This window comes from Acartia tonsa, chromosome 4, assembly GCF_053477335.1.
Source record: "Acartia tonsa isolate MP-2025a chromosome 4, ASM5347733v1, whole genome shotgun sequence".
NCBI classification, from domain to species: domain Eukaryota; kingdom Metazoa; phylum Arthropoda; class Copepoda; order Calanoida; family Acartiidae; genus Acartia; species Acartia tonsa.
The window spans coordinates 49,626,698-49,653,597 of NC_137263.1; the positions used below are offsets into that span (position 1 = coordinate 49,626,698).

Sequence of the window (26,900 nt, forward strand, 5' to 3'; positions counted from 1 at the left end):
GTTAAACTTATATGACATTGGTTTAGTTAAAATTGGGGATTTTAAACTAAATGGTATAAAATTGCTTTAAGTCAGCTAATTTAAATTAACTTTAGGCATCTTTAGGATCTTTCTTCACTTTTAACTTTTTGTTTTGTTTGTATTTCTCTAAACAAATTGTGTATTTATAAAGACCCTTGTAATATAGATTTAAATAAATTTTATTTTTATAATAAAAACATTAATTTATTGAATCTAGTAGTTACTACAAAAATTATAAAAACCTTTTTGCATAATACATTATATTTAAAATAATTTTAGATTTAAATAAATTAAAGTTTGCTTGCTAAAACTGCATTAAATGTTTCTGCCGCATCTTCAACTTTCAATTTATGTCCTTGCACAATAATATTTCTAAAGTGGGATGCCACAGGATCTCTGCCAAGCGTGCATACACCCCTAACGTAACCGTCCTTTGAATATATGAGTAGAAAACCAGTATCATCCGCCTGCAACAGAGTCCTGTCACATCCATGGCACACGCCAGCAAACCTAACACTCTTGCCAAACTGAACGCTCCAGAAGAACGGAACCGTGTGGGCAGGCACAGTCTTGCCCATGGCGCTGAGCGCGGCAATTTTACCCATATACATGGCTAGGCCCCAATGACCAATGTTAACAACCTCGTTGTCGTAGGTAGCCAATGGGAATTGAACAATGTCGCCAGCTGCACAAATGTCCGGGTATTTTGTTTTCATAAATTGATCCACTGGAATTAATCCTCTCTGAGTGAGAAAATCTGGTAAATGTTGAAATGGTTGGGTGCTAGGTACCACCCCAATGCCGGCAACAATAATATCTGCTGGCAACTGTTTGCCATTCTTTAATTTAACTCCAGTAACCTTTCCCTCCTCATCTCCGTCTATACTATCAATTTCAGCATTCATTTCGAAGGCAACACCGTTAGCAATATGCATATCTTGTAAAATTTTCCCAACCTCATCTCCCAGTGTTGTTTGAAATGAAACAGAATTTCTGTCAATAACAGTGACAGTCTTGGCAGATTTGACCACAGCTGCAGCAACTTCCATCCCAATAAAAGAACCTCCAACTATAACAACATTCTTTTCTGCTACATTTTCAGCAATACTGTTAGCATCCTCAGGAGTACGTAGGGTATACACACCAGCAAGATTATCCCCGTCAACATTAAGTTTCCTGGGAGCTCCACCTGTACAATACACCAGCTTGTCATAACCAACAGATTCTCCTGAATCAAGTGTTACACATTTGTGCTCCACATCAACTTTATCCACTTTGTGTCCGAGCATCAGATTAAAGCCAGCCTCAGTGTACCACTCAGCGGGGCGCAGACACATCTCCGCAGCCTTGATGTCCAGCTTTTTGCTGAGTTTAGGCCTGTCATAGGGCAGGTGGTTCTCGGCACTGATGAGAGTCACCTTGCCTTTGTAACCCTCAGACCTAAAGAACAAAGTTATATGTAATATAAATGATTTAGAACCACTATTAAAGAAAACAGTGTTGAATTGTTGAATAAATAATATTTTTTTTAAAGATATGAATAATATGCTACAAATCAAATTTTTAATCGGATGGCGTTTTTTGTCTGGCTGCCTTGAATTGCTATATGCACAGTTACCAAGAGAGGAAACGGGGACAATGGGCTGTTTTTAACACTAGTCCCCAAAGTTTTTAAATAACTTTTTCTTATTCAATGGCTCTACAACTTTGGGAACTTTTATTGAATTTAGATTGGTTGGTTCATTAAATTGAGTGTCCAAAGGTTTCAACAACTAATTGTAATCTACAGAAGGGACAATTTTGTGTATTATCCTTGGGGAATGGGGATGTATATCAATTTACTGGCCATTGTCTTATCCCCTTAGATCCCTTGCTATATGCACAGTTACCTGAAAGTTTCTAGAGCAGTATGGCCTGCAGCTCCACCTCCAACAACAACAACATGATCCACAGAGTCATCAACTTCAACAACTCCAACAAACTTCTCTCTCTTATTGACAGCAAGACTTAAATCTATAAAAAAAAAGTTGGTTTTAATGAAAACCAGTCAATTAAACATTCTTAAAATACAAATATTATTTTAACATTAGGTTGTTTAAACAACTTTATGTTTTAAAACATCAACCTTTTTCAGCAGGATATTTTGAAGAAATAAAAGTCAATAAATACCAACTACACCTAAGCTTCTTACATGTCCATGGAAAGTTTATTACTATTTTGGACGAGAGTAATCCCCTAAGAGAAATCAACGCTGAAAAATACCCAAACAAAAAAAAATACATAAAAAAACTAAAAACTAAAATTGAAGAGTTTTTCCCCTTCCTTCAAATGCTCCTAGAGTCTCATCCAAGAAATATTAAAGGAAAAAAAAAGGCCGATAAATTGCTGTACATCTATAATTATGATACACAAAATTACCCCTTCTATAGATTACAATTAGTGGTTGAAACGTTTGGACACTCAACTAAATGAACCAACCAATCAAAATTTAAAAAAAACAAGGTTGTTAGCCCAACGAATCAGAAAACATTTATAAAAGACTTTGGGGACTTGTGTAATAAAAAGCCCAATGTCCCCTTCCTCCCTGGGCTCATCCACTAGCCCCATTACAGAAGAAAACAAACCTTTTGGAAGTTCCAGGTAAAGATTTCCAGAATCCTCAATAATCTTGTATGATACCAGGCTGGAACATCCGGGGAAATCTTCTATATCTCCTGTAGTAAAACTATGTTTCAATGAATTTTTTATTACTTTAGGTAGTATAGCTTGATATTATATTCCTTGGATGTTGGACCAGATTTTTATGTACTCTGTTAAAGTGAAGCTCGCAGCTGGCTAAACACACGATTCTCCCATCCATCCCATATCCTCCCCTTATACTGGATTTAAAAATTTACCAATAAATGAGGTCCATATTAGTAAGCTTTATTGTTATCATATTATAGGGTATACTATATAAGATAAAGTTGATAAATGTTCTAAAAGAATTGCAAAAAAATCTTTGAAAAAAATGTGCCAAAATGTAATTGACTAAATGAAAAATTTTTACAGGTATTCAGAGTTAAAGGGATAGGACAATGGTAGTTTAAATCAAAATTATCAATCAGTTGCAAAATATAATTGTGGGGGAAATAGGGGTGTAAATTACTTCAAGCGCATTTGTCACCTTTCTGAGTGATGATGAATACAGAGATCTACAGGGATGAGACAATGGTTCATAATTTGATGTACATCCCCAATGATGATACACAAAATTACCCCTTTTGTAATATTTGAAACGTTTCAACACTCAAGATAATAAACCAACCTATCAAAAGTCCCTAAAGTTGATAGGCCAACGAATGAGAAAACGTTATTATAAAAATTTGGGGACTAGTGTAATAAACAGCCCAATGTCCCCTCCCTCCCTGAGATGAATAAGTAAAGTTTCAATACAAATCATTTTAAATGTTAAAATATAAACTACACCTGTTTCTGTGCTAAAGCAAGCTCCATGCCAGGGACAAGTTATAATTCCATTTCCAAGAGCACCTAGTAATAATTTATATTTTCGTTATTGCCTTCAATAATCCTATTGGTAAACATTTGTCTGGAGCTTAGGATTTCCATAACTACTGAACCAAGGGGGGGGGAAGGGAAGTTTTGACACATTTGCGTAAACCTGGTACCTAGGCTTTATCTTTGGACTGAGAGGATAGGTTATTAGAGATAAAATCATTCTTATATGATGAATTTCACGAAGTTTTAAGATTTTTTGGATAGACCTCCAGGTTCCGGGACTGCAGGCCTCCAGGTGGTCTCTGTACAGGTAAAAATGAAAAAAAAAATTTTTTAAGTTACAAATCAACTTATAAAACAAAATATACTATTTTTTTCTTCAAATATGTGAATAATATTAATGCATATTTTGTTTTATAAGTTGACCTGTAACTTTGACTGAGAGGATAGGTTATTAAAGATAAAATCATTATTATATGATGAATTTCACGAAGTTTTAAGATTTTTTGGATAGACCTCCAGGTTCCGGAGCTGCAGGCCTCCAGATGGTCTCTGTACAGGTAAAAATGAAAAAAAAAATTTAAGTTACAGGTCAACTTATAAAACAAAATATGCATCTTTTTGAATATTATTCACATATTTGAAGAAAAAATATGCATATTTTGTTTTATAAGTTGATTTGTAACTCAACAAAATTTTTTTTTCATTTTTACCTGTACAGAGACCACCTGGAGGCCTGCAGTCCCGGAACCTGGAGGTCTATCCAAAAAATCTTAAAACTTCGTGAAATTCATCATATAAGAATGATTTTATCTCTAATAACCTATTCTCTCAGTCCAAAGATAAAGCCTAGGTACCAGGTTTACGCAAATGTGTCAAAACTTCCCTTCCCCCCCCCCCCCCCCTTGGTTCAGTAGTTTTAGACTATATTTAACCTCTTTCTAAAACAGAGCTCCTAGATGCTAGGGGGGTAACCGCAGTAAATAATAATGCATAATATTGTTTGGCCTATAAAGTATTATTATAGGAAACGAAAAACCTAACAACAAGGATGACAACATCCATAAAAGCGAAGCTCAATAAGCATACAAACAAATAAGTAAATACGTGACGCTTAATACTTACATTTATGACTTGTTTATAGAGTTGCTATACTTTCTAATATCTTTCTAAATTGTACCTAACTATGACAGGAATCATCGTGGAAAGCTTAGGATCGCTAAAACAATTCTGACATGCCTAAATTAACGATAACAGCTTTCCGTTACGAACAGATGTACGGACGGACCGCCACAAACGCAAAATAGCTTCGTATTAAAATTGGTTCTGGTTTAAAGACGTAACACAATGTCGTCGCACTAAGAAATGAAATACAAAGTATATTGAATAGTTATTTATCGCATTGTATTAAAGACAGCTTTTCTCGGATATTAAAATAAAGAATTTTAAGATTAAATCCAGTTTTGTTAGCGCTGAGGGGCCGAAGGGCCGGGCTAACATAACTGGTAACATAACATGATTTTTATTTTAATATTCGTGGAAACTTGTCTTTAATACGATGATATACACAATTTTTAAGTATGGCTAAAACTGGTTCTAATCAAGCGAATATTAATCTGTTTCGAAGCCTTACTGGAAAGATATTTACCTTTGATAAGAGGAGCTCCGTAGTGCGTACATTTACTGCTCAGTCCTCGATATGAACCATTTTGCCTAAAAAAATAAATAGCAATAATCATAAAGAAACCGTACTTACTATCAAAGAACGTTCAAGGGGGAGGAGGGGCGGGGGTTTGTAAAGTAGATATTATACCCTCAAACTTTGAATTAAAAAAATACATTAGATTATCCCACTCATACCTTTGAAACCCATCATTTCATCGCCCTCAAAACAAGCTACGACGCCATTGCTTACTAGCCATGTTTATCGGTTTTTATATATTGATATTAGATAAGACTGCAAGTTCTTGCTTTCCAAGTTTAAAACCTTCATTGCCATTTAGACAAGTGATGTTTATAAAAAAAAATTACCAATGCATTTTGCAAAATATTTAAAGGGGGTTCCACAGATTTGCACAAATTACGTAATCTATTTTATCTCTGTTTTAGCATCTTTCGAATTATATTAGATCCCTACCCCCCCCCCCCCCCTCCCTCCCAAAAAAAAAGAAATAAGCTTGGGATCCTGCCTTTAAAAAATATTTCAATCTGAATATCTTAATGTTTTTATTTCAGTAGGTAGAAAAAAAAACAATATAATGGAAGACATTAAGGGGGGGGGGGAAGTTTGTACACTTATAGGAAATGAAATTCAGTACCAAAGTTTGGGAGGGTCGTATGGGCTTGTTTTTAAAGTTATCAACCTAATTCTTTTTGTAGGCTCTCTTATATGACTGGATATACACGTATTTCTTTGAAAATTGAATTTCGGTACTTTCCTTCTAGGGGCTTTTGGAGCAAAAGACCCCCCCAAAACACAAAAAATATGAGTTCTGACCTTATTTTTAAAGATATCGACCTGATTTTTTCTTTATAATACTTTTTTAACATACCCGAATCAACGAACCATTACAGATTTCATTTTGGAACTTTCCTTCTAGGGGCTTGTGGAGCAAGAGACCCCAAAAACACAAAAATATGAGTACTGGGCTTATTTTTGAAGATATCGACCTGATTTTTTTTATAATACTTTTTTAACTTAACCGAATTAACGAACTATCACAGATTTCATTTTGGGACTTTCCTCTTAGGGGCTTTTGGAGCAAGAGACCCCAAAAACACAAAAATATGAGTACTGGGCTTATTTTTGAAGATATCGACCTGATTTTTTTTATAATACTTTTTTAACTTAACCGAATTAACGAACCATTACAGATTTCATTTTTGGACTTTCCTTCTAGGGGCTTGTGGAGCAAGAGACCCCCAAAAATCATAAAAATATGAGTTGTGGGCTTCTCTTTTAAGATACCAACCTTATTTTTTTATATAATAAAAAAATACTATTTAACATAACCGAATCTACGAACCATTACAGATTTCATTTTGGGACTTTCCTTCTACGGGCTTGTGGAGCAAAAGACCCCAAAAACACTAAAAATATGAGTTCTGAGCTTATTTTTAAAGATATCAACCTGATTTTTTATATAAAAATAATATTTTAACATAACCGAATCTACGAACTATTACAGATTTCATTTTGGGACTTTCCTTCTACGGGCTTGTGGAGCAAAAGACCCCAAAAACACTAAAAATATGAGTTCTGGGCTTATTTTTTAAGATATCAACCTGATTTTTTAAAAATAATACTGTTTTAACATAACCAAATTAAGAAAAATTACAGATTTCATTTTGGGACTTTCCTTTTAGGGGCTAGTGGAGCAAAGATTCCAAAACCACTAAAAATATGAGTTCTGAGCTTATTTAAAGATATCAACCTGATCTTTTTAAAATAACACTTTTTCAACATAACCGAACTAAGAAACCATTAAGGATTTCATTTTGGGACTTTCCTTCTAGGGGCTTGTGAAGCAAAAGACCCCCAAAACACTAAAAATATGAGTTCTGAGATTATTTTTTAAGATAACCTGAGAACTCAATTTATTTTGTTTTGGAGGTGTTTTACCCTACTTTCCTCTAAAAGGAAAGTGCCAAAATGAAATTATTAGTGGCTACCTAGTTCAAACATGTGAAAAAAGTTTTCATGAAAAAATCAGCTCAATATCTCTAAAAATATTTTTTGGGGGTCTTTTGCCCCACTAGCTTCTAGAAGGAAAGTCCCAAAATGAAATCTGTAATGGTTTCTTTTCTTAGTTTGGTTATGTTAAAAAAAGTGTTCCTAAAAAAATCAGGTTGATATATTTAAAAATAAGGTCAGAACTCATATTTTTAGTGTTTTTGGGGTCTTTTGCTCCACAAGCCCCTAGAAGGAAAGTCCCAAAATGAAATCTGTAATGGTTCGTAGATTCGGTTATTTTAAAATAGTATTTTTATATAAAAAATCAGGTTGATATCTTTAAAAATAAGCTCAGAACTCATATTTTTAGTGTTTTTTTGGGTCTTTTGCTCCACAAGCCCGTAGAAGGAAAGTCCCAAAATGAAATCTGTAATGGTTCGTAGATTCGGTTATGTTAAAATAGTATTTTTTTATTATATAAAAAAAAATAAGGTTGATATCTTAAAAGAGGAGCCCACAACTCATATTTTTATGATTTTTGGGGGTCTCTTGCTCCACAAGCCCCTAGAAGGAAAGTCCCAAAATGAAATCTGTAATGGTTCGTAGATTCGGTTATGTTTAAATATTATTTTTATATAAAAAAAAAGCAGGTTGATATCTTCAAAAATAAGCCCAGTACTCATATTTTTGTGTTTTGGGGGTCTCTTGCTCCAAAAGCCCCTAAGAGGAAAGTCCCAAAATGAAATCTGTGATGGTTCGTTAATTCGGTTAAGTTAAAAAAGTATTATAAAAAAAATCAGGTCGATATCTTCAAAAATAAGCCCAGTACTCATATTTTTGTGTTTTGGTGGTCTCTTGCTCCACAAGCCCCTAGAGGGAAAGTCCCAAAATGAAATCTGTAATGGTTCGTTGATTGGGGTATGTTAAAAAAGTATTATAAAGAAAAAATCAGGTCGATATCTTTAAAAATAAGGTCAGAACTCATATTTTTAGTGTTTTGGGGGGTCTTTTGCTCCACAAGCCCCTAGAAGGAAAGTACCGAAATTCAATTTTCAAAGAAATACGTGTATATCCAGTCATATAAGAGAGCCTACAAAAAGAATTAGGTTGATAACTTTAAAAACAAGCCCATACGACCCTCCCAAACTTTGGTACTGAATTTCATTTCCTATAAGTGTACAAACTTCCCCCCCCCCTTGGTTTTAATGCAATGGTTTTTTTTAAAAAAAGAAGTTTTAATAAAATATTTTTTTTTTCAATTTTAGGTATAACGAAAATTAAAAATAATTACGCTAAATGTGCAAATCCTCAGAGAGAGAGGGGACAATGGGCTGTTTATTATACTAGTCCCCAAAGTTTTATAGGAACGGTTTCTTATTCGTTGGCTTATCAACTTTGGGGACTTTTATTAAATTTTAATTGGTTAAGTGTCCAAACGTTTAAACCACTAATTGTAATCTACAGAAGGGGTAATGGTATGTATTAACATTGGGGATGTACATCAATTTATCTGCTATTGTCTCATCCCTTTAGATCCCTGACAAATCTGGGCTTTGCATTTTCAGATTTGAGTGACAAAATATTTGCATCCTTGATTGCAAATAGTTTCTGTTTACAAGCTTCAATAAGTTGCAAAAATTTACTTCAAATAAGATTTCCACCATTGCGTAATCTTAACTATAAAGTAATTTTTTTATATAATTTTATTGCCTTATGGTAAAATTACAAATTATTGTTGTCATTTTTTTCTTTTTAAAAACTCGATAAAAAGGGGGGATTTTAATGCAACCATCTAGTAATCAGTGCGCAAATAGCACTTAATATCCAAATTTGATTTGGCATGTGTAATCCTTGATAGGTTTATATTCTTTACATCCATCAGCCGAGCGTTTTTGGGCCTTTTCAAGCTAAAGCCCTCATTAATTGCAAAGGAATCAACATTTAGAAAGATATTTTTGCCCTAATTCATGTTAAAGTATTCCAACAGACGTTTTAAAAATTTCTGGTACCAGCTGTTTTACTGCTTGAGCCGGCTAAAAAAGGGTAGCATTGGCATGTGCAGATATGGCTTGTGTGACCCATCTGTAATGCTGCCGCAGCTCAGATGTTAGTAAGAGGGAAGTCATTTTCTAGTAAATCCCGTAAAGGTGTGTGTTATAAGGCCTAAAAATAGTAGTAGAACGATAAGGTGCTCTATATATTTGTATTCCCTATTGAATAGAACAATAGGGAAATTTTTTTTTTTTTTTTGATAACCGTACCTGGAATATCTTTAAAAAATACGAAATTTCTATCAAACGCTTTGTTTGGCTCAAACTGACAAAAATTTAAAAAAAATATAATTATATTAATAATGTTTTCTATAGGTACAAGGTAAAGGTTAAGAACAATCTATACCATTAAACAAAGAAAGAAGCCATTCTTTACAGGTTGATTTATTCAAGGTGACAAAAATTAGTTTTATGTTTGTGGAATTTCATGTTTGTTTGCTTTGAAGTAGACGGTTTCAATGTGCATTGTTTCATTTCAATTTCACTACAGCAAACAACTACCTTCTTATATAGATTGTATATCTGAATGTTTTCAAAATTGTCTGTATGTAACTTGTTGTGTTGGTTTGTTTCACTAAGTCATTGTATTAATGATTTGTTAAAGTTTCATTTTAATGTTCACTGCTCGTACAACCTGTAAAGAATGGCTTCTTCCTTTGATTAATGGTATATATTGTTCTTAACCTTTACCTTGTACCTATAGAAAACATTATTATTATAATTATATTTTTTTTAAATTTTTGTCAGTTTGAGCCAAACAAAGTGTTTGATAGAAATTTCGTATTTTTTAAAGATATTCCAGGTACGGTTATCAAAAAAAAAAAAAAAAAAAATTTCCCTATTGTTCTATTCAATAGGGAATACAAATATATAGAGCACCTTATCGTTCTACTACTATTTTTAGGCCTTATAACACACACCTTTACGGGATTTACTAGAAAATGACTTCCCTCTTTTTTGGGACTATTTAAGGATATCCAAACATTGGAGCCGCCAGCCGTAAGCTGTTAGTTTTCCAACTTTTTATTCGGTTTAGAGAAAAAATTCAAGGATAATTTATTCCAAATTTCATGAAATTCGGATACCATTTAAGCACTGATTACGAGATGGTTGCTTTACCACCCCCCCCCCCCCCACCCCCTCTTGTTTACAACGTTGTTTTACGTAATTTATTACCCACATTTTTTAATGGTTTCGTCTTTGATTTTTAATTCCATTACAGGACCATGCGGCTTTCTGTAAAATCTTTAGATCTTTTAATTACAAATGGAAAATAAGATCTCTTAATTGGAATTTTAAACGTTGGCTTTGTTGGGTTAAGTTAATTTTTTATTGGGCTAAACAGTGTCCTTACTTTTCCCAAAATAATTCTAATTAACAAAAGGGAGGTAAATATATTTCTCATAATTGGTGGAGGTTAACTTAATATAAACTAGTAGCTCCGCCCCTAAAAGCCTTTAGGGACCTTTTAGGTTGTAAGGGTAGAGATACCCTCCCAAAGAATAGTTAAAAACCTTACCTGGACCTAAATATTTAAAGCTTCACTGAAAAGGAGAACCATAACGGTTTAGCGATTAGTGAGATCCTTCGCTACAGACATAAAAAGCTTACTACTTTATATAATAGGAGTACACACTTACTTTATAACAAGAATTTTATTCTCCTCGACTTGGAACTCTGCCATACCATTCTCTGGTAGTTGATCAGCAGCTCCGAGGAGTATTTGTCCTCCTTCTCGGATCTCAGAACCACAAGCTCCGCCCATCCTAGAATTATGGCAATGTAAAGATAATACTAAGAAAGGGCGTGGCACTAGGGTTGGGCCGGATATTCGGCAATATAACCTTTTATATATGCAAAATCCTGTAAACAAACAGTCACAAGCATTATTTCTTAAATTCTTGGTACTATATACTATACTAGCGGATACGTCCCTATTGATCTCTAGGGGTACTTGAGGATGGGGGGGGGGGGGAGAGTCGAACTTGATAACCCAATTTCTTATTTCAGATTTTAAAAGAAAAAGTAAAAAAAATTTGGGGGGTAAAGGAAATTTTTTTGAGGGTGAGGGTGACCCCACCCATTTTTAATTTGGTTAAAAAAAGATTTAAAATTTTTTTTTTTGGGGGGGGGAATTTTTTTATAGGGGCGATTTCTCTTTGGAGGTTGGTGGTACCCTCCCCAAAAATATTTATAAACCAGAGTAAGAAACATATCATTAATATTATAGATCGCGGATACCGGGTATTAGAAATCTGCCGGATATCCGGTATCCAGTCAAATATGTATCCAGCCCTACGTGGCGCCTATTTGTCTTTCCTTTAATGGTTTTTCGTCCATCATAAAAAATTAAAAGGTAATATCCTTCACAGTTACACAGTTTACCTATAAATCAACTGTTATGTCAAATTTAAGAGTTGTAACCTTTTTTTGAGTTGAGTTCCTTTAAGTTTTAGATTTGGTTGCAATAAGTGTCTCATCCGCCCCTCCTTTATATAATATCCATAAGTTTTTATGTTCGTTAGTTCTACCGTCTAATTTCAGAGCTTCGCTTTTATGGATGTTGACATCCTTGTTATACTAAAAATTGAGTGAAAGGGTAAATTTTTTAAAGAATCAGCTTATATTATACAAAACTTAATATATTCTAAAAAATAACAAACTACTATTCTCACGAAAGCACTTTGAACAACTAACCTCCTTCATATGAATATTATATGACTTTCATTTTAATTCAATTACAAAAGGATAGTTGCATGAAGTACATTTAACGAGTTGGGGGTACTTGTAAAAGTGAACCTATAAATGTTTTTGTAGAATATGATATAAATATAGATTAGCCATAAAGATATTTAAAATAAAATTAAACTTTTACCAGGCAGTATTTGAGTTACGTCCAAAAATGTCTAATTTTTGTAGGTAAAAGTCACTATTTCAGTCTTGATATTTTTAAAACTACGTGGTAAAAATTAAAATTCTTTCTAATATATGCCCTATAAATTTAGTTTAAAACAATAAACAGGAGAAAATATGTGGTTCACTAAATTCAAGTTAAAATGCATTTCGTGCAACTCTCCCTTTACATTAATATTTTATCGCGAATGACATTTACACAAATAATACGTACTTCTGTAACACAATTATTAAATGCGAAGCTTTCTATAATTAAGGTATGAAGGTATTTGCTATTTTAGAAATTATACATTTATCTGATCGCTATTAAACTTTTCATGATTGTTTATAGAAATATTTTAATGGTAAGCTTAATCCTGTTAAAATTAAGGCTATTTTATTTTCACATTTTGGTCTTTAGATGGTTTCGAATTATTTTTCTAGTCTCTCTCTGTCCCTTTGAATACAAAGCCACGAAATGTTAGGGGCGTAGCTGCTACCCTTTTTATTTCAAACATAAGTAAGTCAATAAAAGTTAGTAAATCAATGAAATTCTTAGGAAAAAATCTAAAACCTTACAAAACCAGGAAGTATAAATGACTTTTTTTATCCCATTCAGAACTCAATTCACAACACACACACACACACACACATGGTTTTAATTCTGCCTAAAGGCGTCACCGTCAGGGATCTAAATGGATAAGACAATGGCTGGTACATTTATCTACATCACCCAATAATGATACACAAAATTACCCCTTCTGTAGATTACAATTAGGGGTTACAACGTTTTGGCAATCAACTTTATGAACAAACCAATAAAAATCCAATAAGAAAACTTTTTACAGAAAACTTTGTGAATTAGTGTATTAAACAGTCCATTGTTTCCTCCCTCCCACTCCCTGCGTCACTTTTCACTGTGTATATATTATCTAACATTACATAACTCTACCTCTCAACCGTATTCATTCCCAGCACGTAAGCGTAGCGCCACCACTGACGACAGCGTACTATTACTAACTAGTAACTATTTACTTCAAACAACACTGGTTGGTTTTTTGAAATTATATTCTGAAACACAGCTGAATTTTAGTCTCATCACAGTAGCTTGTGCTCTGTGATATCTTGAAATAAAATGACTTGTTGAAACCACGAAAACTAAAAGAAAGGAGCAGACAGAATTCATAATATAGAACATAGCAGACAATTTTTAATAATAAGCGATATTGTAATCAGTAAGGATAATAAATAAAAAATGAATGAAAATTTCATCTACAACCCTGTCTCCCACCCTATTTCACAGGCTACCAAAGGCAAAATCTACATAAAAAATGCTTAGGCTCAAATTATATTGAATGATTTGACTATTTAAGTATGAAATATATATCACTAGCGGCTACGCCCCTAGGTGCCTCTAGGGACAAGCAAAATTGTTTCTTTTCAATCTATTTTAAAATATATACCAAAAATATTTTTTTAGCCGCTAGATGGTGTTAATTATGTTTATAGCTAATTACAAAAATGTGGACAGAGCGGCGTTTTTTTTTCATTTTTAAAATTTTGTCGATTTCTCTGGGGAGGGTGGTGGTACCCTCCCCCAAGAGAGTAATAAACCTTCCCGGGATCTTAGAAGAAGCTACCCTGTTAAGAAGAACCCGATCGGTTCAGTGGTTAGCGAGATATTTTGGTACAAACAGACAAACATCCTGTTACATTAATATAAGGATAGCTGCTTCGGGGGTATGGTACCCACTAACAGCCCTAATAAAGTCCCTGTGGTAAGGGCCCAAATAACAGGGAGGAAGGGGACATTGATCTGTTTACACTAGTCCGCAAAGTTATATAATAATGTTTACTTATGCGTTGTCTTGACAATTTTGAGGACTTTAATGGAACTTAGTTTAGTTGGTTCATTACGTTGAATGTTTTAAAGTTTCAACCACTAATTGTGATCTACAGGAGGAATAATTTTGTGTATCATTAGTGAGGTTAGGATGTTTATGAATTTATTAACCATTGTATTATCCCCTTATACGAACACTAACAAATGTAGAGTAACAACTTATTTAATGCTAATTTTTTTATTTTCATATTAATTTATTTTTTCATATTAATCCATCCCCAATATTATTTAAATACAGGATGCTTAATAGGAAAAACTAAAATTTAATACTTGATTTTAGAGAAGCTTTGCTTATAATATCATACCTAATCGTACCAGTAATCCACATTTCAATAATCAATTATGTAAAATTTCTTTTTCAAAAAAGCTAATAAATAGTCATGTTAAAAGCGGACTTTCTTAAATTAATTAGGTATAGAGTTCTTACACTATCTATAATACAAAGTAGAATGATGTCTGTCCGTCCGTCCATCTTTCTGTCTCAATAACCACTGAACCGATCGGATTCTACTCTTCAGGAAATATACCTACTGCTCCTGTGGTGATTTTAGGCTATTTTTGGGGGGGTGGGACACCCCTAACCCCCCCCCCCCCCCAAAAAAAAAAATCCCATTTTTTTTTCTGAAGATTTCCTTGATCCTTTTTTTTCCTTAAAATTTCCTTGGTCCTTTTTACGAATTTCGCCAAAAAAATTTTTTATCACCTCTTGGGGCAATGCCCCTAGAGGCTAGGGGCGAAGCCGCTAGTATATATATATATTGTACCTAAGTGTTGCAGGAATCATAATGTAAATTTTGAAATCGACAGAACAATTACAACATACTTATTTTATCAAGAACTATCCGTTATGGACGGACGAGCAGAGTCTAATATTAGAAAATCTTTGCTTCTAAAAAGTTGTGACTATGTTTATCTTTTTTTTCCAAATCACGCTGGACATAAAGTTTTATTATTTGCTCAAGTACAACGAGTAGGCAACATGAGCTTTCATTTTCTATAATTAGGGTCGGTCAGTCCGTCCGTAAGGGATATCTCTTATTGTTAATTTAGGCATGTTAGAAATGTTCTATCGATTTCAAACTTGGCATGGTGATTCCTGTAGTTGATAGGTACGGTTTAGAAAGCGTAGTAACTATATAATGAGAGTATAAAGTACTTAAAGTGTAAGTATGTCCTTAAACCGTTTTCTGTATTTAGGCAATTTGCAACATTTTTCCCTACAATTTTGTTAATACGCTAACTGTTATAATCCAGTTCTGACACTCTACAAGTTTTAATGTTCGTTTGTCCTACCGTTTCAGAGCTTCATTTTTATGGATGTTGTTATACTTGTTACATAATATTTTGCAATAATTTTTTTATCCTTAGGTACCTTATTTCAGTACAACTTAAATAACAAGATCTAAATCATTTTCATTCTAAAGAAATATTAAATATTTGAATAAAGGTTTATATACGATTTATTATGATTATGAGGAAATATAATATATATGATTCTAAATATAATACTAATCTCTAAATCACAGAATAATAATTAATTAAGATATTATTATGCATTATAACATGCATTAACAAATTAAGAAAAATATTTAAATAATCTCAGAACAGTAAATACAAAAAAATATTTTTTATAAAGGCTCCGAATAAGATTTAATTCTGCCGTAGAAAATCTTATATTATTAAAAAGACCTTTTTTTGTTGTTTTTAATTCCGTATCCGCGGAAAACTGTCTATGACATTATAGAAGAAATGCATGTTTCTTCACGGCTCTGAATCATTTTCTATTCCATACAAATTGTCAATAAAGTATGCATGAACATCACAGGTTTACACCTATTTCATTTACGTATCCGTAGTCAACTAAGTTCGTTTGGTTTTTAGGGTTAAAAAAATAATTGCCAATCCAGCAAAATTAAAAAGTATCATTTTAGTCCTTTAACCCAGGGTGCGGCAGCCGCGTCTCAGCCGCGCATAAGCCTCAGTTTTAAACCTGCTTGTAAGCAGAAAAAGAAATTTTAGAAAGAAGGATTGTCTGCTAAAGAGCAGTTATATACATCCAGCTGAATTTTATAGTGATAAAATGAAGATTTCACTGAGGCTTACACGAGGCTTACGCGCGGCTGCCGATCCCTGAATTAACCTCGATTACAACAAATATAATATTAAAATTACATTCGCTATCACAGTCAATAAAAATTAACTAAATTCAACAAATAAATAAAAATAATAATAAACTATACAAGTAATTAGTCATAACTTATTAGTTAACTAGCGACTACGCCCCCTAAAGGCCTCTAGGGGCAAATGAGGGGGGGGGTTGAAATCAACTACCCAATATTTTATTTTAGATTTTTAAAACTAAAGTAATTTTGTTGGGGGGGTGGGGGGTAATTTTTTTTTGAGGCGATTTCTCCTAGAAGGGCGGTTGTATCCTCCCCCAAAATAGTTATAAACCTTCCCAGTACCTATGAGAAGCTACCCTGTAAAGGAGAACCATATCGGTTCAGTGGTACATCAGTACACAGACAGACACACAGAGATCCCTTTACTTTATAATAGAGATTAAAAGAAATAGAATTTAAATAAAAATAACCAGTTAATTAAATAATGAGATAGATAAGTAATATTGCTAAAGCTTATATGTTTTTAAGTATTATGCTATCATTGAGTTATTGTATCATTTAAAAACTCAAAGTTTTAATTTAGCTAGTGATTGTAATATATTGAGGCAAAATTGTTTTTGTAAAAATCCTCAGAAGAAACACATAAAAAATCTACAAAAATGAAATAAAATCATAGAAACATACGATTTAATTTTATTTTTGTAGATTTTTTATGTGATTTTGGAGGATTTTTCACCAGCGATCCTATTCTTTAGAATCCATCTCATTGGAATTAATAAAAACAACCATAAAATTGAGCAACAGGGCAAATAAATCTCACCTAAAATTTCATACTTGCTCTTCGCCTCTACAATTTTTAAAGTTAAAAAGAGATTAATATTTTAAGTAATTTTTTTAAGTTCTGGCTAATATGATAGTGAATGAAACTAGTATATAATATGTTTATTTGTACATAAATGCCAGACTTGCCAGCGTACTGTTGGAGGTCAGATGATCCAGGTTAATTTGACAGGTGAGTGGGCGTGTAGCAGACATCCAGCAGGTCAACTCATACCAGGATACCATGCCTAAATAGGGACATACAGTAAGTATAGCGGACAGGCCAATATTTAAAAATGGCTGCGCTCATTTTAACAATTATGCCTTAGTAGAAAAGTCTATTTTTAGATTAAATATAATTTAAATCTTGTATAGCTAGTGTGATTCTTTCTCCCAAAATACACGAAGAGAAGGAATCGATTATTATTGTACTTAACCCTCCCTAAATATGTAATGTCTTTATCATGTTGTTGAACTCTTCTCCTAAATTATATAAGGGGAAATGAAAAGGCTCTAAGCGTTTATATTTAATAAGCCCAAACAGTGGCTCATACATTTCTGAAATCTCAAATAAAGTTTCTATCGTACTATGAAAAGTACAGGAAAACTTTTCTGTTTGCAAGCTACGCATAAATATGATGATTCAATCCCCCCCCCCCCCCAAATAAACACGGATGACACAACATCCATAAAAGCGAACATAAAAAAATTTGTTGACAAATAGGAAAAAATCGTCATTTTTTACATAGGGTTTTTCTATTGACTATTATAGAGTTGTTACCCTTCCTAAATCGTACCTAATTGTTGTAGGAATCATCATGCAAAGTTTTAAATCGATAAAACTATTCCCATCCGTTTAAATTGACAAAAAGATTATAGAAAAGCTTCTCTTTTAACAAGGACAGTAATGTCATCAAGTAGCAAGTAGAAACACAATAAAATTAATTCAATATTTTCATTCCAAAAATAGTTTCACCCCTAGCCTCTAAAATAACCAAGTTTGATACTAGCTTTATTTTCTTTTCGTAAACAAGTCATCTATAATATTAAACGATATAGAATGTTCTTCAGTATACCTAAGAACCGGTTTTATGGAATGTCGTTACTCCCGCCATATAACGTTACTTCTATACAAAAATTAACAAATCTTAATAATTATCGAGACGCTTCTAATCTAAAAATATTCTGCATTGCGTCTTTTTATTACAGATTAGCAAATAAAACAAATATTTCAGTACGAATAAAATCCTAAAAATTGTAAATTACCCAATAATTTTGTTAATAATTAAAATATTCTAATTTTATTTACCTATGAAGAAATAAAGTTCTCCATGACATAATAATTAAAAGGAAAATATTTTGAATTACAGTGAAACAATACCTAACAAAGATCTTGACGCAAATTTGAATTTTCCTTGTCTGTACACAGAGGCCAGCAGGGAGGGAGGGGACATTGGGCTGTTTATTACACTATTCCCCAAAAGTGTTATAATAACGTTTTCTTGTTCGTTGTGTTAATAACCTTGGGGACTTTTATTGTATTTTTATTGGTTGGTACATTAAGTTAAGTGTCCAAACTTTTCACTCACTAATTGTAATCTAAAGAAGGGGTAATTTATGTATTTTCATTGGGAATGTACATAAATTTATCAGGCATTGTCTTATCCCTTTATATCCCTGAGAGGCCAGGCCTCCTCCGCTGTGTGTTCTAGACACGTTGCCTAGTGGCCTCAAGTCACGTTGCAAGGCATACAAATACATGTGCAGAGAAATATTAAGCTTTACTTTTCCATACACGTGTTGGGTGTTGATTTAATAATTTCAATTTATAGTAGCGAATCTTCTCATTAATTTGCGTTGCCTGTCGTCCGCCAGTCAGTCTGTAACGCCATGGGAAAATGTGATTTTCTCAGCTGTTATTCAGGTTAAACGGCTGAATTTTTGGAGGGAAGATTTACCTTATTTATGAGCATCCAGTATGTAATTTAATAGTCCGTCGGTCTGTTAGTCAGATTCTTAAAGTTATTTTCTGCTATTTCAATCTTTTCTTAAGCACAAAGTTTGCCTTTTATTATGCACTTTAAAACAAAAAAAACAGTATCTTTATTATTCGTGGAAAATTGTCTGTAATGCAATGCTGTACATGATTTTTCAGTATGGCTTAGAACAGGTTCTAATCCTACGGATATTAATCGTTTTCGAAGCCACACTGGAAATAGCTATCCAACTAAAATTATTTTGTTTTGAATAAACATTAGAACACGTTGATTCGTTCCCTTGTGGATGCGGACAAAGTTTCCTATAACCTCCAGGAATAGAACCATTCAAGCTCGGGGTTTAAAAAATGTTAGTGCACTTTACTTCGGGATATTTCTTACAATCATTTAGATATATAAATACTGGTGATATGCAGGGATAAGACAATGGCCGATAAATTGATATACATTTCCAATGATGATACACAAAATTACTCTTTCTGTAGCATAAAATAAGTGGTTGAAACGTTTGAACACTCAACTTAGTAAAATAACCAATCACAATTCACAAGTTCCCAAAGTTTTTAAGCCAACAAATAAGACGACGTTCTCCTCCTTTTTATTTTGAAAATGTTTATACCAAACTCCCCCCCCCCCCCCCCCGACAGAACAACTATTTTAGGTTAGGTTTTAGGCTAGGGAGCCGAGCGCTGCGGCTAGGCAGGCAAGGGGGCCGAGCGCTGCGGCTATGCAGGCAAGGGTGCCGAGTGCCGCGGCCAGAGTTCATTTATAAAAAAATTTAAAAAAAAATATTTCTAAGAAGATATTACCAATAAGACAACATTATTATAATACTTTGGGGACTATTGTAATAAACAGCCCATTGTCCCCTCTCTCTCTCTCTGTTTGATACGACTGGAGTTTGACGTAATAATTGGAAATTGTCTTGGTTTATTAACAGGCACAAGATGAATAAAATTGCAACATAGGCACTTCTTAAAAACTAATCTAAACTCGAAGAGAAAAAAATATATTTCATGTCACGAAAGATCTTGTAAACAGCCAGACTGAAACACAAGTTGCAAAAAAGGTTTTAGGCTATTGGGACACTAATACTTTTAAAAACCAAGAAATGCAGGCAACAGACAGACAGTTCCATAACACACAGTAAACTAGAACAATCCAGGGAGGGAGGGAACATTGGGCTGTATATTACACTAGTACCCAAAGTTTTATAATAACATTTTCTTATTCTTTGGCTTAGTAGCAACTTTCAGGACTTTTGTAGAATTTAGATTGGTTGATTTATTTGAGTGTCCAAACGTTTCAACCACTATTTGTAATTTACAAAAGGGGTGATATTGTGTATCATCATTGGGTGGGGATGTACATCAATTTATCATTGTCTTATCCCTTTAGATCCCTGAGAAACAATCATATCAGTCTTATATTCATCATTCATTATTTAATCTTTTATTTACAATACAATACATGTTATACATAGTAGATTGCTTCGTGTCATATGATTATCTGTAATACAAAGTAGAACAATGTCTGTTGTCTGTCCATCTGTCTGAAGCTTGAGATCTCAGTAACCACTGAACCGATAAGGCTTTACTCTTCACAGGGAATGTAATCCTGGCCCTGTGATGGTTTTAAACAATTTTCTCGGGTGGTTTTGACACCCCCAACCACTCAAATAAAGAAAAATACCCCCAGCCAAAGTACCCCTAAAGGCCTCTAGGTAGAAAGAGATATTCCTACTAAACCCTACTCAATTACCTTTACAAAAATGCAATATTCTATCTAAAAAAAAGTTACAATCGTCGACCAATCGCAAAAGTGTTTTATTGCTGAAAACAAGACGCAATTACCCATAATTAGTTTTAGCATAATTGGTAAAGAATATTACTTAGCTTTATTTCAAATGTCTATAATATGTTTAATATATTGATAATACCTGCAAAAATTAGCATGTGCCATATCTGGTGAGAAGCTCCACATATGTCCACCCTGCCACATGGCAGCAGGCACTCTGGAACCCTGCTCAGGTAGAAAAACAGGCCCAAGCCGCCAACAAAGTAGGGGAAAAACATCCATTGGATCATCTAAATAAAATGCCACATCTATTTACAGTAACAATGATACTGACTTTTAAAAATCAACACAAAATAATACTGGATCAATGCTTATAAATCTCAAAGTAAGATTGATTCTGATTTCTTTTCTCCTGTCCTCTTTTATAAGTCCTCCAAAGCTGAAAGTTGTGTGTTTCAAGATCATAAAAAACGGCCAGGAGTAGACACTCAGCGTTGACCCAGGGAGGGAGGGGACACTGGACTATAAATTACACTGGTACCTAATGTTTTTAAAGTTTAAACCTTGATGGTGTAGAAGTGTCTACAGTTATTTAACTCTTCTCCCCTCATTTCTTTAACTTTATTTCTGTTCATTGAAAAGCAGATACGCACCTAGAAGCATCTAGTAGGGGCACACTGGGAAACCGACTTACCTCACTCTCATTTCAATTTAAGTTTTAAAAAGTAAAATGAAAAAAAAATTTGGGGGAGGGGATAATTTTTTTAAGGTACGATTTTTTCTTGAAAGGGTGTAAATACCCTCCCCCCAAAAATGAGAATCTTTACTGTAAAGGATTACCATATCGATACGGTGGTCAAGATCCTTCGCTACAGACAAAAAAAACTTACTACCTTATATAATAGGATAATACCTGACTGTGAATATTAGCATTATTTTGAGCCAATGCTGGAGAGACGGAGATCCATTGAGGAAATAAGGCCACTGTATACAGTGACAGACAAACAGACATCCTGTTACTTTATTACAAGGATGATAATAATACCTGACTATTAGCATTATTTTGAGCCAATGCTGGAGAGATGGAGATCCAGTGAGCAAATGGGGCCACTGTATACAGTGACAGACAAACAGACATCCTGTTACTTTATTACAAGGATGATAATAATACCTGACTATTAGCATTATTTTGAGCCAATGCTGGAGAGATGGAGATCCAGTGAGCAAATGGAGCCACTGTATACAGTGACAGACAGACAGACATACAGACAGACAAACAAACAGACAGACAGATATCCTGTTACTTTCTTATAAGGATGATAATACTACCTGACTATTTGCATTATTTTGAGCCAATGCTGGAGAGATGGAGATCCAGTGAGCAAATGGGGCCACTGCATACAGTGACAGGGCAAGAAACAGGTACAGTTGGACTCCGTTCTCTCGCTTACAGGAATCTATCAAAAAGAACTCTTTAATTGCCTATTTACTTATTATTTAAAAATAATGCTTTTGAAAGGGAAGCTTTTATTTGATTATGTTAGAATTGTCGTATCGATTTCAAACTTTGCATGATGAATTCTATAGCAGTTAGGTATGATTTAAAAAGCTTAGCAACTCTGTAATCGTTACCATTAAGTCCGTACGTCCTTGTAAAACATGTTGCGTTTTAACATTTTTTTTAAAAATATTATTTTAATTAATATTAATTTAAAAATTATGAGATTCAAGATAAATTATGAGATTAATGCCAGTTTTATTAGCCCGTTCCTTTGGCCCTTTTGGACAAACAAAACTTGTATTAAGCATATGTTTTTTATTTCAATATCCGCGGAAAGCTGTCTATAATACGAAACAATAAATAACTATTACCTTTATCATTAAAGCCACTCTTAGGTAGGAAGAATGATTTAAACTTGTTGAAGAAAACTAGGGTGAATATTGCAGTTATGCACACGAGATGAAAACTCAAAGAGATAGGAAAGCAGGAAAACTTGGTGACAATCAACCTGAATTAAAAATGCATCAATTTTTTTTACAGCAAAACTTTCATTTTTTACCTGAAATTCGTTTCAGAAACATTTGTGATATACTTTGTATTTTTGTATAAAATTACTTAAAGATACTTAAAAAAATAGAAAAATTGCTGTGAGGGCCGTATTGAGAAAGAAATTTATTGTAAAACTACATTTTCTAGTTCAGTCTGTATGTATATATTTATTGCAAGGTTGTCCGCGGATATGAAAATGATATAGGTATATAATTTTATTATTTACCAAGAGTGAAAAATCATTATGCATACAATACATGCCACATTCAGTATGGTTCAGATAAAGTTTTAATCCTGCCGAACTAGGTAATTACTTTCAACGTTAAATGTATTTTTGTAGCCCTGATTTTCACAAGTTAGGATTCAGATGCACACAGAGATTGGAGGTAGAAATCCTTTATCCATTCATAGATTGGTAAGCTTCAATAATAAAAACTAAGAGCTAAACTTATAAAAAAAATTAATGAACCTGGCGTATGTGCCCCAGAGTGCCAGAAGTATTCCCGCATGGTCCGCCTCTTGCCAGGTGATCTTGACAGCCTCACTGTGACACAGGAATGTGTGGAATAAACTGCTGAACAGCATGCACACCTAAAAATTGAGGGGAGGATTATTTATTTATCGCATCGTATTATAGACAGCTTTCCACGGATATTAAAAAGAAAAAATATAAGATTTAAATCAGGTTGGTACCTATTAATTTTGTGATTTTTATTTTAATATTTGTAGAAATTTATTTGTTATAGGACCGACTCTATATATACATGATTTTCCCGTATGGCTAAGAACCGGCTCTAATCCAGCGGATATTAATCGGTTTCAAAGCCATAATGGAAAATATTTACCAAGTATGCCTGAAGTATTTTGTTGTCAATTATAACTCTTAGTATTAAGCCAAATGTTGTTGGTGATAATAGATTATTTCATATTGTACCATGCGGTTGTTTATATATTTTGACCGCATTTCTGGTCCATTTTCTGGGGAGGACGAAAAAAAACTTGAAACCCCCAAATTAAAAATATACCTAATAGATTTTTTTTTTTGGGGGGGGGGTTGGGCCGTTATAGTAATAGTAATATTTGTTTACCTGATAAGTGATTAATTGTACGGTGACAGCAATAAGATCTGAAGTACTCCTAAAATTAAAGAGATTTTAAATTAGTCAGAACATGGTAAATTAATCTTCACTAAGTTCAAAAGGTAAATTTACCATTGAATAGATTAAAGGTAAACAGAGCCTTACTTTTGTAATATGTTCCAACTTAATAACACATACAACCAAAACAAATAACAACCCTTTCATTACACGCCCTTTGACTGGAAGTCTTAACATGGTAACATGGCACACCCTTATAGGAAAAAACAAGGCTGACAACATCCATAAGTTTTAAGTATCGAAGCAATTAAAATTCATGGAAGGACAAACAGACAAAATTGATTATCGAGAAGATGTTCAGGTGATAAATGTGCAATAATTCTTAGAAATCAAGAAACCATTCTGAAATATTAAAAATACATATTTTCAATATCTGTTAAGCACTAACAGACTGACGGTCAAAGTAAATTATACTGTACAGGGAAACTTAAACAAAAATTTCAGCCGTCTATCTTCAATAACAGCTGGGTAAATCGCATTTGCCCCATAGCGTTACGGACTGACAGACAACGTGACTTATAGAGTAGCTTTGTTACAAAAAAGTGTGTACACGCTCTTGTATCTGACCTGTTATGAGGCTGTTCTGTAGTGAAGTTCCTTTCCATGAGATACACAAAGTAAACAAATCCTAGGAGATGGGTCCAAATATTGATTGTCTCGTTGTGCATCCAAAACATACTAGATAATAGTTATTTATCGCATCGTATTATTGACAGCTTTTCCGCGGATAGTAAAACGATGAATTATAAGAAATTCCGGTTTTGCTAGCCCCGAGTTGTCGAAAACAAAACTGGTACTAATATTATGATTTTCAATATTGCTGAAAACTAGTTCTAATCCAGCGGATATTAATCGATTTCGAATCCATACTAGAATACTGTTCTAATTTGGAATAGTGTTCTTTTCCCTAACCTGATCTTTCCCCCTTAATTTGAAAATAAATTGAAAATAAGGGTGGATATTTTTTCTATTTTTCTAGGGGGGTTCTAACCCGGCGTGGACTTATACATGAGGTGTTATATTCAATGAAAATAGACAAGTATGTTTTCAATTTGTGAAAAAAATACTGGCTAAGGTGACTTTTAATCTTGTAGATACTCTTCAAGATCAAGACTCATTACCAATTAGTTTGGGTGATTAATTCTTAACTTAAGAGCAGCATTTCAGACATCAAACCAATTTGCTCGCATGTCATTTGTAATTACCAACTATAACCTACTATCAAAGGAAATATTACTTAGAACTTTAATAAAAATTACCTTCTAATACATCCAGCATATGAAAGAGGATGCCTGTATCCTGTTGTTATAGCCTTCTCTCTGGCATAACTCGGGGCATCATCCACCTTCAACACGCATCCTATCTTCCAGGATCTCGACATCCAGCCAGAACAGGTGGCTGAGGTCATCTGGCGGTCACGCTTACCTGGCGCGTAGCCTTCAGGTATGCTTGACAAGCACTCCTGCCGGTCCTCGCTATTTGGAGCCATCAGAGATGCTTGTTTACCAAACAAAATATCTTCACTTATGAATCTTCTAATAACAAATCACAACAGGTATCTTATTAATAAACTATCACAAAATTAATTAAGTGTTATCAACAATTTATGCACAAATTATGGGAAAAAATAAGTTTGATAATTGTCTATTAAAAGTTAAGTTTTCTCTATTAAATAATATTAAGTTTTAATTTAAAATAAAATGGGCATATTCCAGAGCTGGCCGTGGCTGTGAACCAACTGTGTAGAATCTAATTGTGTCAATACACTCTCAGAGGGAATTTAAGAGTCTCCGTGATAGGGGGAAGTGAGAAGGAAAATTTATGCGAGAGAAGTACGAACAAACTTGAGCAGAGTGTCTGTGTATAGGAAAGCCTCCGTATCTAGTCCCGTGTTAAAAACGTGAGATTGTTTTGGGTGACGCTAATGCATAAAACATGAGGATTTTTTGTGTGCAGTAAATGATGCTTTGAGTAGCGCAACTACTTCATAACAAGGGTCTTTGTGTTGCGTCATTGATAATTCTGGTGTTGTTTGGTAAAGGCTATAATAAAGAAGAAAGTGTTTTTGGCCTGTAACCTAAGATTTCTCTAAATAATAACCGATTGGGTCTTCCATTTTAGGGAAGCTTCACATAGGATTTGGGATGGTTTTAGGCTAAATTGTATTTCAGATTTAAGTCTTGAATTGATTTCAGGATATTTTTCTACCCTTTCCTTCTAGATGCTAGAGGTGCAGCCGCTAGTTCATTTATAAAATAGCTAAATGTTTTTTGTTGTTATATTTATGGATATCATTGTCCCTGTTCAAATAGTATATTTGACAACTTGAATGCAGTGATTTTCCTACCATTAGACATTCATCAAGAAAAATTATATACTTAAATTTTACGACAATGTGTTATCAAGTTATTTAAAGAAAAAAAACGGAACAATAATCTGCAATACATCTTTGTGATTAGAAATTTTGGAAGATGTATTAAGCAACAACGGCCAAAAAACTTCACTGAAAACTGTACATAGCAAGACAGCTATTAATTTTTGTTGTTAAAAGCAACATGTTTTATATAGACGTACGGACTTTCTGGTGACGATTAAAGAGTTGCTATGCTTACTAAATTTACCTAACTGTTATCGGAATCATCATACCAAGTTTGAAATTGATAGGACAATTCTAACATGCCTAAATTAACGAGAAGAGCTTACTGTTCCGTACAGACGGAGCTTAACTTTAGAAAAGCTTCGCTTTTTAAAAATCATTTGCACACATTGTGATGCATAAATATTCCACTGATAAAAAATTTTAAATTGCGCAAGATATTACTTAATAGTTGAGCTAAGTTACAATATCAATCCCATAATATAAAGTAGTAAGCTTTTTTTGTCTGTAGCAAATGATCTCACTTACTATTGAACCAATAT

At 33.5% G+C, this 26,900-nt stretch overlaps 2 protein-coding genes across 3 annotated transcripts; both read right to left on the minus strand.

The window, feature by feature from the left end:
- Positions 1 to 174: 174 nt before the first annotated feature.
- On the minus strand, positions 175 to 13,346 carry LOC145317605 (apoptosis-inducing factor 3-like). 2 transcript variants are annotated; one of them, XM_080158748.1, is made up of 7 exons: positions 13,088 to 13,346; positions 10,884 to 11,009; positions 5,168 to 5,232; positions 3,490 to 3,552; positions 2,646 to 2,735; positions 1,911 to 2,034; positions 175 to 1,461 (listed from the first exon to the last, which is right to left on the minus strand). In XM_080158748.1, exons 1-7 carry the CDS (start codon positions 13,102 to 13,104, stop codon positions 312 to 314), a joined length of 1,635 nt encoding a protein of 544 aa, XP_080014874.1. In that variant the 5' UTR covers positions 13,105 to 13,346; the 3' UTR covers positions 175 to 311. The 2 variants fall into 2 exon arrangements, with proteins under 2 accessions (XP_080014874.1, XP_080014875.1); XM_080158749.1 differs by lacking the exon at positions 13,088 to 13,346 and adding an exon at positions 12,710 to 12,772 and having other exon boundaries at positions 177 to 1,461.
- A 3,565-nt stretch (positions 13,347 to 16,911) lies between these two features.
- Positions 16,912 to 25,730, minus strand: LOC145317606 (progestin and adipoQ receptor family member 3-like). The gene is made up of 8 exons (XM_080158750.1): positions 25,241 to 25,730; positions 24,549 to 24,659; positions 23,913 to 23,961; positions 23,294 to 23,415; positions 22,647 to 22,783; positions 22,104 to 22,231; positions 20,917 to 21,064; positions 16,912 to 17,228 (listed from the first exon to the last, which is right to left on the minus strand). Exons 1-8 carry the CDS (start codon positions 25,468 to 25,470, stop codon positions 17,104 to 17,106), a joined length of 1,050 nt encoding a protein of 349 aa, XP_080014876.1. The 5' UTR covers positions 25,471 to 25,730; the 3' UTR covers positions 16,912 to 17,103.
- Positions 25,731 to 26,900: the final 1,170 nt, after the last annotated feature.